The sequence below is a fragment of the Nomascus leucogenys genome, chromosome 14 (assembly GCF_006542625.1).
Source record: "Nomascus leucogenys isolate Asia chromosome 14, Asia_NLE_v1, whole genome shotgun sequence".
NCBI classification, from domain to species: domain Eukaryota; kingdom Metazoa; phylum Chordata; class Mammalia; order Primates; family Hylobatidae; genus Nomascus; species Nomascus leucogenys.
The window spans coordinates 81,153,146-81,165,825 of NC_044394.1; the positions used below are offsets into that span (position 1 = coordinate 81,153,146).

At 39.3% G+C, this 12,680-nt stretch overlaps 1 protein-coding gene across 1 annotated transcript in view; it reads right to left on the minus strand.

The window, feature by feature from the left end:
* Positions 1-3,607: 3,607 nt before the first annotated feature.
* SLC9A2 (solute carrier family 9 member A2) overlaps positions 3,608-12,680 on the minus strand; it is a 93,300-nt gene continuing 84,227 nt past the window's right edge. Inside the window, exons 9-12 of the mRNA XM_003274881.3 lie at positions 11,723-11,819; positions 9,547-9,678; positions 8,294-8,384; positions 3,608-6,155 (exon numbers count right to left, since the gene is read on the minus strand). Of these exons, the coding sequence (XP_003274929.1) occupies positions 5,785-6,155; positions 8,294-8,384; positions 9,547-9,678; positions 11,723-11,819 (691 nt within the window). The 3' untranslated portion in view covers positions 3,608-5,784. The remainder of the gene's footprint in view (positions 6,156-8,293; positions 8,385-9,546; positions 9,679-11,722; positions 11,820-12,680) is intronic.

The following is a 12,680-nucleotide window of genomic DNA, read 5'->3' on the forward strand; positions in this document are numbered from 1 at the left end:
TTTGACTCTCTAAAAATTTACTACTAATAGCTTACCGTTGACATGAAGCCCTACCAACGATATTAATAGTCGATTGACATGTATTTTGTATGTTATATACTATATTTTTACAATGAAGTAAGCTAGAGAAAAAAATGTTAAGAAAAAGAAATAATATTATTAAGTGGAAATGGGATCATAAGGGTCTTCATCCTTGTCACCTTCATTTTGAGTAGGCTGAGGGGGAGGAGGAGAAGAAGGGATTGATCTTGCTGTCTTAGGGGTGGCAGAGATGGAAGAAAATCCCCGTTTAAGTGGACCTGTATAGTTCAAATCTGTGTTGTTGAAGGGTCAACTGTAGTTTTAAGGTAACATCTCACAGTAGGATTTATTTCTAGTTAAGCAGATGCACAAATACTCAGATCTCTCATTTTTCTCAACCAGGTATCTAAACACCATTTTATAGATAGCTGTCTACTAAAACAATAAAAGCAAAACTTCTGTTTTCCTGATTCAGTATATTATAAGAAATGTTATTTATGAGATGGAGTCTCACTCTGTCGCTCAGGCTGGAGTGCAATGGCACAGTCTTGGCTCACTGCAATCTCTGCTTCCGGGTTCAAGCAATTCTCCTGCCTCAGCCTCCCGAGTTGCTGGGACTACAGGCACACGCCACTGTGCCCAGATAATTTTTGTATTTTTAGTAGAGACAGGGTTTCACTATGTTGGCCAGGCTGGTCTCAAACTCCTGACCTCAGGCGATCTGCCCACCTCTGCCTCCCAGAGTGCTAGGGTTACAGGCGTGAGCAACAGTGCCTGGCCACTGATTCTTACTTTTAAAAGTGACTTTACAGCTTGTACTGTTCCTTCCAGGGAGAAGATAATTATTAAGGAAGGTCGTTAGTTATTGCTGATAACTTACACGGCATAAGAATGAACTGTAAGGATCTTGTTTGAACAAAGAATTGTATTTTGATCAGTCTTTATACTACAACTTGATACAGTTCTTTTTTCAAAGTGTCCACTGTAGAGGAGGGAAGTGGTTAAAATACCTATTAATGATTGCAACTTATAACATGGATAGGAGACAGTCTTCTTTCAGGCTTACCAAAGAATCTCCATGCCATTTTGAGTAGAGACACAGCCTCTTATCCAGACTGAGAACTAGTTTTTGGTGTGATAGCTTACCTACCTACACCTGTCCCAAGTTTCTTAATGAAATTGAAACCACATGAAATATCCAAGGCAAACCTAATAAAGGTGTTCTGCCGCTGACTATGGGGCTGGACCCTTGTGGGGCTGTATGTACGCGACTAGGTAGGTGTTTGCCTTAAGTAGTCTGTTCTGTGAGCCTGAAGCACAGGCCTGGCCATCTCAAAGCCTAACATCTGTCAGGCCCAGTCTGTGACGTCACTGACAAGGGTGAGTGTTTTCCTTGGGTCACCTTCAAAGTACCTTCACTGTGCATCTCTTTGGAATGAATAACACTGAAAGCATGATGAACTGTTACTGCCATTCCAAATAACTTTCTAGCTAAACGTCAGTACTTCAACTAAAGGTTCAATAGTAAGACATAGTTATGGTAGCAAATCTAGTATTTATTAATCAGATGCCAAACTGTATTCATGGAAACCTAAAATTTGATGTGTTAATACACATCTTTGCATAATCTTTAAAAATTATTTGGTAAGGCAATAATTAGAATTAACTTATTTACGTTTGCATGGGGAGGCCATATTTAATATTTAAAAGCATACACCATTTTTGAGCCCTTTTGCAGAGCCTTTTTAGATATAAAAATTAATGAACAAATTAAAATGTTTATTCCTCTAATCACATTCTGTTACACTGTAATAGAGTTAGCCCAGTCTGAGATATATGTATTTGGAATTAATAGAATTGAAATTTTCAATACTCTGAAGCTCTTACCTTTCAAGAATTCTAGCCATCACAATCCCATTCAACAGAAATGAGAGTGATTTCATACACAAATATAAAAACTGGGACTGTTCTGTTTTCATGTATGTACCATTTTCCCCATAAGTGATTAAAGGTTTACATGTGATTTAATATTTAAACTTTGGTAAGATTTTTCATAGAAACAAGGAAAAATTTCCTTTGTGTACATATACAAAATGTGTTTGGGAAGCAGGGTTATCCTAACTGGATACAAAGAGCTTCATCTAAATTAGAAATTTAGTCTTCAGTCATACTTATGACTCAACAGGAGCCAATGAAATAAAAAAGGATAAAAATGTTTGTATTTTTAATTCAGGATGTTTTGTTCCAGAAATCAGAAAAATCACAGCCTCTGTATCTGGTATTCTGTCTGCTGGGCATCTCATGAGTGACATTTCTGTACCCTCCAGTAGGAGAACAACAGATTCCCATACAAGACATACTGAAAGGTCTTGATGTACGTTCTGAGGCATCAAAATAAACCATATGCTGTGCAGACTGAAAAGTTGATAATAATCCATTCACAGTAGATAGGTTAACTCTACACCTAGAAAAACTCATATCCTGACCTTGCAATTAAGAGAACAAAGCTACAATTTATTTAAAATATGATTTTATCTGAAAAGGTGCAGGAAGTTTAAAAAGAAAAAAGGATCAAAAAATGATGTGCCAGCGTGACACTGAAGTGGTCTGCAAAGTCCCTATCTGCATATTTGACCTGCACACCCCCAGGGCGGCTGATCCGTGTCTGAGGGTGTCAGCTAGGCGCAGAGTGGATGATGCTGGGGGATTCTAAAGGAAGGTGTCATCTGTCAGGGACAAGGAGCCATGGTTATGCCACACAGCTGGTACCCAAAGGGGACTTCTGCTTTCCTTAGAAGGGGGTTGAAGAAAGGGTTGGTTAAAAAGTGAGATAAAAAGTAGCAGCGAGCCACATACTTTAACCTCGTGTGTTCTGAGCCACGAGTGTTATCTTTCAGATTGATGAGAGAATCAGCACATGGTGTTCAAGCCTGAGCGGATAATGCCAACAGCTGCTTCATCCGGACAAAGTGATCTCTTTAATCACGTTTTTAAGAAGAAACTACAGTGTGCACTTTGACAAAAATATTGCAGATTATGAAACGTGACTTTTAACATAAACACAATTTGGGCAGTACAATAAATGCAAAACGTGCTGAGACTTGTACTGTGTTTGTCTACGGTTTTTATATAAATCAATACCCTCACTGCCCAGGTAAAACACTACACCCCACCATAAAGCTGAGCAAAAGCTGAAAGAAATCTCTTCACAGACATTTTGTGAGCATATACACAAAACACATGCTTTTAAAAGTATCGGACTTTGAAGCCAATTTCTAGTTTGCTCGTTGACGTAACTGTTCCCAACAGTCTCCCCTTAGCATTATGTATTAAAGTAATAAACCCCGACTTCTCACTTACAGGTAGTTCAAATCAAATTTTGTTACAACCAACACCAAAGACCTATCAAAAATCCACAGTCACATTGGAACTTTGGTTGGATCGAGTGTTGTTTGGACGAAGGAAAGCCTTTACAAAGGGCTAGGGCTCTCTCTACTACTGAAATTTAGATTGTGAAAATATTTAGTCAATACTCTCCTTCATAATGACTAGTGACTAGAATTTAAGAATTACAAAAAGAAGAAAGTATAGAGAAAAAGCCAAATAAAGTCAAATTTATTTTTATTGCCTTTGTCATTCAACAAACAAAAAATTTAAACTGATAATAATTGAGATTTAAGTTTTCCTTTATACATAGTCATCCAAATTCTATCAGGATGAATTACTGAAAGCTGAATTTGGTCTACCTGCTTAACAAGAAGTGATATAAACATTTTCATGTTTTCTCCTTCAGTTCCAGAAAGTTAAACTCTTTATAATGGTTATAAACATAGGAAACCTGGAAAAATTAGGAAATTTATTCTTTAAGGTCACTTTCAATTTCTGTGTTTCTTTTCAGATTTCATACTGTAGCTTTTCTGAAAACTGATTTTTGGCATTCTCAAAAATTGCATCATATTTCTTGAAACATGTTATCATAAAATTTTATGTCAGTTTTAATTTGTGTTAAGCAGAATAAATATTTTATATAAATATTTTCATTTAAAATAGAGATTTTGGCACAGAGTCCTAAGCCTGTAGTTTTCAAATTGCATTCTATGCTACTTTCCCTAGATCAAGGAATTGTGCTCCTATGAACTTGTACCTTGTGTATCTAACCTTTGCTCTGTCTCATGCTCAACAACCCAGCAGTATTCTAAGACTTTAGAACGTGAGAAAAAAGTGTAGATTGACTTCTCCTTGCTGGTGGAGGTGGAAAAGGGGTGGAGAACCACTGCTGAGGATTTTTGTCTTAATATTTTCATGTTCTCCTCCTGATAATACTGTAGGCACTTGCATCCTTTGGGGTATCTTCAGCGGGAAATCAAAGGACTGTGAGTGGCTTCATTTAATCTCTACACTCAGAAATGCAGAGGCGTGTTCCAGTCAAGTTTTAAAGAATTATTTAGAAAAAAAAAAAAGGCCAATAAAATCTACAGTTAAGAGATAGAGAATCAAATATTAATCTTGAATGCTTAGGTTCCACTTCTTTTCTTTCTGCTGTACTTTTAAAAAGTAATGAGTAGAATTCAATTTTATATGAAAATTCTGAGTTACTATATTATCGAATGGGAAGAGGTAACAAATTACAGACTAGTGCAAAACAGTAGGACTCCCACATTCTCCAAAGTGCTTCCTGAATAAAATTCAAAACTTGATATCTCATCAACTTGTGAAACGTTAGAATACTGTGTCTACAAACTTTCTTCTTTGTCTGCCTGGAGCCTCTAACCTGGAGGCTCAAAATTCAAACAACACTACAGAAAAATTCTACTGAAGCAGATGATCATAGATCAGCTTAGATCACCTGCCTCCTCCTCCTAGTATTGCACAACGTAAAACCCACCAGCAAGTTGTAACCAGGTGCTGCCCTGTGGCCCCACTTGCCACATGGACCCTCATGGGTGGGAACTTCATCAAAAGCTGCTCCCAAATCTGTCAACACAATAAGCTGGTGGATGCCTGGGCATCCTTTCTCTCTGCACCATTTAAACAAGAAGAAGAAATAGAATTTAGATGTCACCCCCAAACACACGGTAGACAGAGGAACAAGTTAAAAACCAGTAGACTCTCAGTACATAGGAGTCCTGGGGCCTCCAATCTGTGCTCTGGGAGTCAGGCCATTCCTTCTGCATGACGTTCCGATTGTTTGCCCGGTTTGAGTCATAAGGTGTCTGCTTCCAGCTGTGCTCTTCACTTACCGCCTGCTCCATCATGTCAGGACAGGGAAAAGCTTCCACCCTGAGCTTAGGAGTCACCCCTGAGCGCCATCCTTCACCCCTGGGAAAGAAAGCTGTTCTCGATAATTTTAGTGCCATTCACTTAACAACTGATTACAGATATACATATTTTTTCATAAATAAAATTTGAAGCATATATGTAATATATTAAAATCTTCACCAACAAGGGTATGTTAAAAAATTCAAGTTCTGTCATTCATTCAAGTTCAATAAAGGCACACATGACCATTTTTTTTTCTTCAGGCCTGCAAATAATACGATTGCTCCCCATAAGTCACAAAAGGCATTTTGTGGGACTATTTTTTATTTGATTTTCCTTTTCTTCGGATTTGCCTCATTTATCCGTGGCATGAATCTATATCGCCTCCAGAAGTATTTAGATGCACAGAGAGTTTTACACAGATTCCACTGTTGTGTCAGGTTTCAGAGTGACAAACCACAGCTGTCCTGGGTCAGACACTCAGATCTGCTTTCACTGCTTCTCTTAAGGCTTCTCACTCCCAAATCGGGCTTTCCGGCTTCCAGATTCCGATGCCCTCCAGACCAGCCGTGGTGGCGGCTTGGGCAGGATGCCTTCAGTCAAACTGTCTTCCCTCTCTGAGCCAGACTGGTCTTTAGAGAGAAGGGGCTGCTGTAGTAAGCCTGGCGTCTGGGTGCCCTTTTCTCTGCTGTGGGGTGTTGGGGGGGTGCTGGGCATCTCTCGGCCAGAATCAACATCTACCTCGTTCTTCCATTCCATTTTATAGGACTGGGGGGATTTCTCGGATAACTGTTCTGGCAAGAAGCGCCTGGCTCTGGGCTGCAAATTGAGCACGGTGGTCCCGGCATCTGCGTCTGAGTCGCTGCTATGGCCATCTATCATGGAGTGAAAGACAAGGTGGGCAAGCATTTTAGAGAGAAGGCATTGCAAGTAACTTCACTACCTTAGTGAGTCAGGCAACTGATACGTCCTGGGGCTCTGGGGAGAGGGGAGGCTAGCGGGCTCATGCTAATTTTAGGTGAGTGGCCTTGTGCATCTTACATAACCCCCGAGAGCACCCATGCCCACAAGTATATATTCATGCTAACTTTGAAGAGCTTACTGTGTGCCAGGCACTGTCCTAAGCCCTTTCAAATGCATTAGCCCATTTTGTCTTCACAATCACCTACTTTACAGATGGGGTAACTAGGTTCAAGAGGTATGTGTAGGTGGTGGAGCTGGGTTTCCAACCGAGCCCCTCTGGCAGTAGCAGCTGTGCTCATCTGCCCCACAGGAATGATCCCAGGAGGGCTCAGCCTGGCATCTGGCACACACTAGGCAGTCTGATAATCACCTGCTATGGAGAAGATTCTTGCCTTGATCTGGAACCTCAAACATGGCTTTGCTGATTTCCTTTACATTTCCACAAAAGGTCTAAAACCCTTTGCAAACAAAGGGAGGGGACAGCTTTGGAACCAGATTCAGGTGCTAGAGTGCCATGGGTAGAGCAGTGAACAAAATGCTTGTCCAGGAGTTGAGATTCTTGGGAACTGAGAGCATGTTTGCTGGTGGGACCATGGGCCACTGTTCTAAATATTCAGTGCTGCCTTGTCTTGCCCCTATTATTCTCACCTCACCCTCCTTTATCACCAGCCATCATTTAGGCTTCCCTCTTCTCAGTTAATTAAACAAGAAAAAATAAAAAAAAAAAAGAGGGGTAATGATTGTTCCATCCCACATTTTTTTTTTTTTTTTTTTTTTTTGAGACGGAGTCTCGCTCTGTCACCCAGACTGGAGTGCAGTGGCGCGATCTCGGCTCACTGCAAGCTCCGCCTCCCGGGTTCACGCCATTCTCCTGCCTCAGCCTCTCCGAATAGCTGGGACTACAGGCGCCCGCCACCACGCCCGGCTAATTTTTTTGTATTTTTAGTAGAGACAGGGTTTCACCGTGGTCTCGATCTCCTGACCTCGTGATCCGCCCACCTCGGCCTCCCAAAGTGCTGGGATTACAAGCGTGAGCCACCGCGCCCAGCCCCCATCCCACATTTTATTTTAGATTCTAGGGGTACACATGCAGATTTGTTACATGGGTATATTGCATGGTGCTGAGGTTTGGGCTTCTAATAATCCCATCACCCAAGTAATGAACATAGTACCAATAGGTAATTTTTCATTCAACCCTTGCCCCTTGCCCGGCTCCCTACCTCCCCCCTTTTGAAACCCATAGTGTTTATTGTTCCTGCCTTTGTGTCCTGTGTATCTAATGTTTAGCTCCCACTTGTAAGTGAAAATATATGGTATTTGGTTTTCTATTTCTGCATTAATTCCCTGAGACATCCTACATTTTAATAACATGAAATCCTAATATAGTTCTTCTGGGGTTCACAGACAATGGCTTCGGTGTCTACATAAAGATAACCATCACATTAAAAAATATTAGACATTATAACAAAGCTTTATAGTTATAGCCAGAATAAATATATGGCTGCTTTCATGAAAATATATTAGAATTACTGTAGAAATTTAATTACTTAAACATTTGCAGACTTACAACTTTCTGTTTACCTGCCCTTGAACCCCATGATGACAATATTTTCTGGAAAATGACTGATTGGATTCTTTAGAATCTGCCCAGAATGCCATTCCAAAAGGTTGCAATGCAAATTAAAATTCACCCCGTTATTATTTTAGATTTGCAAACTCTTGAACTCATTCTGTTTTTTTAATTATTATTATACTTTAAGTTTTAGGGTACATGTGCACAATGTGCAGGTTCGTTACATATGTATACATGTGCCATGTTGGTGTGCCGCACCCATTAACTCGTCATTTACATTAGGTATATCTCCTAATGCTATCCCTCCCCTCTCCCCCCACCCCACGACAGGCCCTGGTGTGTGATGTTCCCCTTCCTGTGTCTAAGTGTTCTCATCTGAACTCATTCTTAATGAAGAAAAATAATAGGAAAATTTGTCTAGTTTATAAACATTGGCAAATAAATTTAAAATTTTTCTGCTCCAACTATATTCATTACCTGCATTAGAAATAGTCCTCCTCTTTTGTAGCTTTTCTGGAAGCTTTGTATTTTTAGGTAAAGATAAATATCGGGAGGTTGAAGTGGAAGCCTGTAAAAAAAATATAAAATCTTACTTAAACTATACAAATGGCACTTATTGTATATTAAAGATTAAAAATTGTACAGCAAAACTTCATGTTAAAAATCAGAATTTTAATTCCTGATTCCAAAATTACTTTGTGAGGGGCTGTAACTATTATAACTTGAAATAATTAAATCTCTTCCAAATAGAATGGAGATCCCTACAAAGGGAAATAGAAATAAGTGGGAAATAAATTAGAAACAAATATGAAAACCACTGGGTCTTCTCAAAGAAAAGCTACTGAAACATCTATGTATAAAAGTACTGCCAGAAAGACTTAGAACCTACATGTGTGGGGAAGAAGATATGTTTACAAATACATATGTGTAAGGTTTTTTTTTTAACTTTAATAAATCTTAAAAATGATATCAATAGAACAAAAAGTATTACTACAGCTAATTTACTGGCATTTCAAATACCACAGTCGCTAGTGTTTTAAATTAACTTGTAATTAACACTGCTACATTTTACACATAAAATAACTCCTTGTTCACATACAACCATTTTGATTTCTGACAACCCAATATAGGATATGATTAAAAATAAGCCTCAATTCTTGCTATGTGAAAACAATATATCACAGTATTATTATTATTATTATTGAGAAGGAGTCTCGCTCTGTCATCCAGGCTGGAGTGCAATGGCCCAATCTCGGCTCACTGCAATCTCCACCTCCCAGGTTCAAGCGATTCTTCTGTCTCAGTCTCCCAACAAGCTGGGATTACAAGTGCACACCACCATATCCGGCTTATTTTTTTTTATATTTTAATAGAGACGGGTTTCACCGTGTTGCCCAGGCTGCTCTCGAACTCTTGAGCTCAGGCAATCCACCCGCCTTGGCTTTGGCTTCCCAAAGTGCTGGCATTACAGGCATGAGCCACCATGCCTGGCCCACAATATTGTTTTTAAATGGCTTTCCTTATCTATTGACAATTCCTTGAACCAACTGCAATGCTGGCCACACTACCTGTGAACACTCACTTCCCCCAGCCACCCTGGCCTTCCTGCAGCTCCTCAGAGAACCCTCAACAGCCACTTGATCGGCAGAGCTGATGATACCATCAGCTGAGCAGTGGAATAGCTAGGGGCTCCACCCCTGGAAGTCTCCCAGAGGCGCACACTCAGTTACCCTGTGTTCTCGATTCAAGCTGCTGTCCTTCCTAATGCTTTCTCGCAAACTGTGTCGCCGGCGAATCAGAATCTCCTTGGCTTGTCTCTCACTTGTGTCGGCTGTCAGACTGTGTCTGTTGTAGGATAAAGTCTGAAATGAAAACATACAGAGGACATTAAAAAAACAAAAACAAAAACCTGATCATTTCCCCAGAAATTCCAAGACTTTACCACATTTCTTTGGATCTGCACCTCAGCTAAGCACTTATAACTTCTGTGCAGAGCAAAAAATTAAATTAAGAGTATAAAAGTTAACAGTCTTCAGATCCTCAAAGAATTCATATTTTCTTTTCATTTTATGTATTTTTCTTTTTCTTATTTTTAGAGTTGGGGTCTTGATCTGTCACTCAGGCTGGAATGCAGTGGCACTCATAACTCACTGCAGCCTCCAACTCCTGGGCTTAAGCAACTCTCCCACCTCAGCCTTCTAAGTTGGTATTACAGGTATGTGCCACATAGTTCATCCTTTAATAAAAGTCAGATCATAAGGTTTGTTTTTCATTGAAAAGTGTGATTTTCATCAATGAGAAAAATGATTGATTTCATCAAGTGCCATGTCTACCTTGAAGTCTCTTGTAGGTAATTAGCCATCATGAATATCTGGAAATAAAATACAAGTCACCATCCTACAGTCTCTTTTGAACAGGAATTACTGACATTAAAAACAAACCACTTTGAGCCACTTGGTGGTGCCATGCCCTTCTGATTAACTTCAGAATGTTCCTTTTTTCAACTGAGTTGTCACATGAAGAAAGCTGGTGACACTCCCCACAATGATTACATCCCAGTGTTTGAAAAGTAAAATTTCTAAACTGGGGCTGTACATGGCATCCACTTTTAGTTTTATAGGCTATATAGAAATGTGCTTCCTAAAATAAATCATAAATAATAATTAAATTCATTTCTGATAGAATAAATATGTACTTCTTGGGAATATCCCTGTGTCCAGAAATATATTAGGTTCTATTGAGAGATGCAAATGTAACACAGAACAAGGCTTCATTCCTGCCTTGAGGAGTTTACCATCTCATTGAGCATCTAAGGCTAACAAAATTATGCAAAACCATGGAAATAAGTGCTGCAACTACATGGTACAGTATAAGCTCCAAGTGCTATTCCATGTAACCACAAGGATGGGAATAATATGGTGGCTGTTGGGGGAACCTTAAAAACTGGAGGCTTTGGACCAGCTGATGGGAAGGTGTGAGATGCTCCCAGGGGACAGCAAGAAGGCCACCTGGGCCAAAGAACAAAAACAGAACCTCTCACTCCCTGGGTGTTTCAGGGAGCAGATGGGTGAGGGAGTTGTGGAAATATGGTTGGATAAAGTGGAACTTGGAAATAGAGTCCAAATTTTCAACGAATAGTTTAGCTTGGGAGCCACAAATATTGTTTTGTTTCATTTTAAATTAAAAGGTACTGTAGGAAAAAGGGTCAGGTAAGAGTCATGTGGATGGAATGGGGACACCTTATGGGGAGACCAGCTAAGAAGCTACTGAAACAGCCCCCACATGAGCAAGGAGGACTCCTGACAAGCTGTGTGGCCCATGTGCCACTTCACTTCGCTGTGCCTCAATTTCTTTATCTGTGAAATGGCGACAGCAGTAACACCTACCACTTGTTGGAGGATTAAATGAGTTAATGCATGCAACACACTGAAATGGGGCTTGGAAAATTGAGGACACTCTCTACTCCTTAGCTGTTTTGTTAGCAAATTATTAGACTAAGGTGCTAACAATGGAAACAAAGTGAAAGAAGTGGCTCAGAAGAGAATAAACTATAGCACTTTATAAATAACAAGGAGGGTGAGACCCATTTTAAGAGTCTAAGCTATAAAACTATTTCTTTAAAACAAACAACAATCAATTCATTTCTTTAAAATTAGTCAACATGTGTATTTCTTTATATCCAAGCCCACAGCGGCAGAACTCCCTGGGGACCCCAAGGCTTCAGCCATGGTGTCCAGGAGGATTGTAGGACCCTGAAGAGGGGTGGAGAGAAACAGGAGAGAAGATGCCCAGCATGGGACCTGCTGAGCCCAGTGTCATGGTGCAGCCTCCAATTACAGCACAAAACCAAAAGGCATCCTGTTAGCCAAAGGTAAGTAAATATTTTGCTACATAAATTATTCTTACTCGCTGACGGATTTGATAGAGATTTCTTGATAAGAGTTCTCGAATTTCATCAGTTTCACTGGATGTGACCTTTCTTATTTTTTCTTCACGACAATCACTGTGAAAGTTTAGAAAAAGAGTATTTTACCTTTCAACAAATATTAGAATCATTGATTTTCTTCCTTAGAGATATAAGTATTTAAGACGAGTCTTAATTTTTAAAAATAGCACTTAGGGATTATTCAATAACTTAAAATAATTCCAAATTCTGTAACTCTTATTTCAGTTTCAAAATCATTCATGGCAAGTTTAACAATTCACAAGTTTTCAGAGTCTATTCATGTCATTATGTTTTCAAGGAAGAAAAACTACAATGGCTTATAATGCTACCTCACTTTATTACTTCTAACACTCCATAAATAAAGTAAAATAGAATAGTTTTCTCCAACAGAAACCTAGTTAACTTCAATTTACCATTAAGTTTTCATATTTTAAAAACCTCATCGTAAGTATTTGCAAACACACCATTTATAACATGTATGTATATCCAGTCAATCCTCATTTGTGGGTTCCATAATCATGAACTCACCTCACCTACTTGCTAATATTGATTTATAAACCCAATATCAGAATTTCAGTATTTTTGCAGTTATTCACAGACATATGCAGAGTGACAAAAAATTTGAGTCACTTGACACACTTTTCCTGAAGATGTTGAACAAGGAGACATCTGCTTTCTTGCTTCCACTCTCACACTATAAATAATGTCCTTCTCACAGTCTATTTAGTGACATGATTTTTTTTATATTTTTATGTTATTTATTGGTAATTCTGCCGCTTTAAATGGCCCCCAGGCATTGCTGAAGTGCTGCCTAGAGTTCCCAAGCACAAGAAGCCTGTGATGTGCCTTATGGAGAAAATGTGTTAAGTAAGCTTAATCATAGATGAGTTTATAGTGTTCTTGACCATGAATTCAACG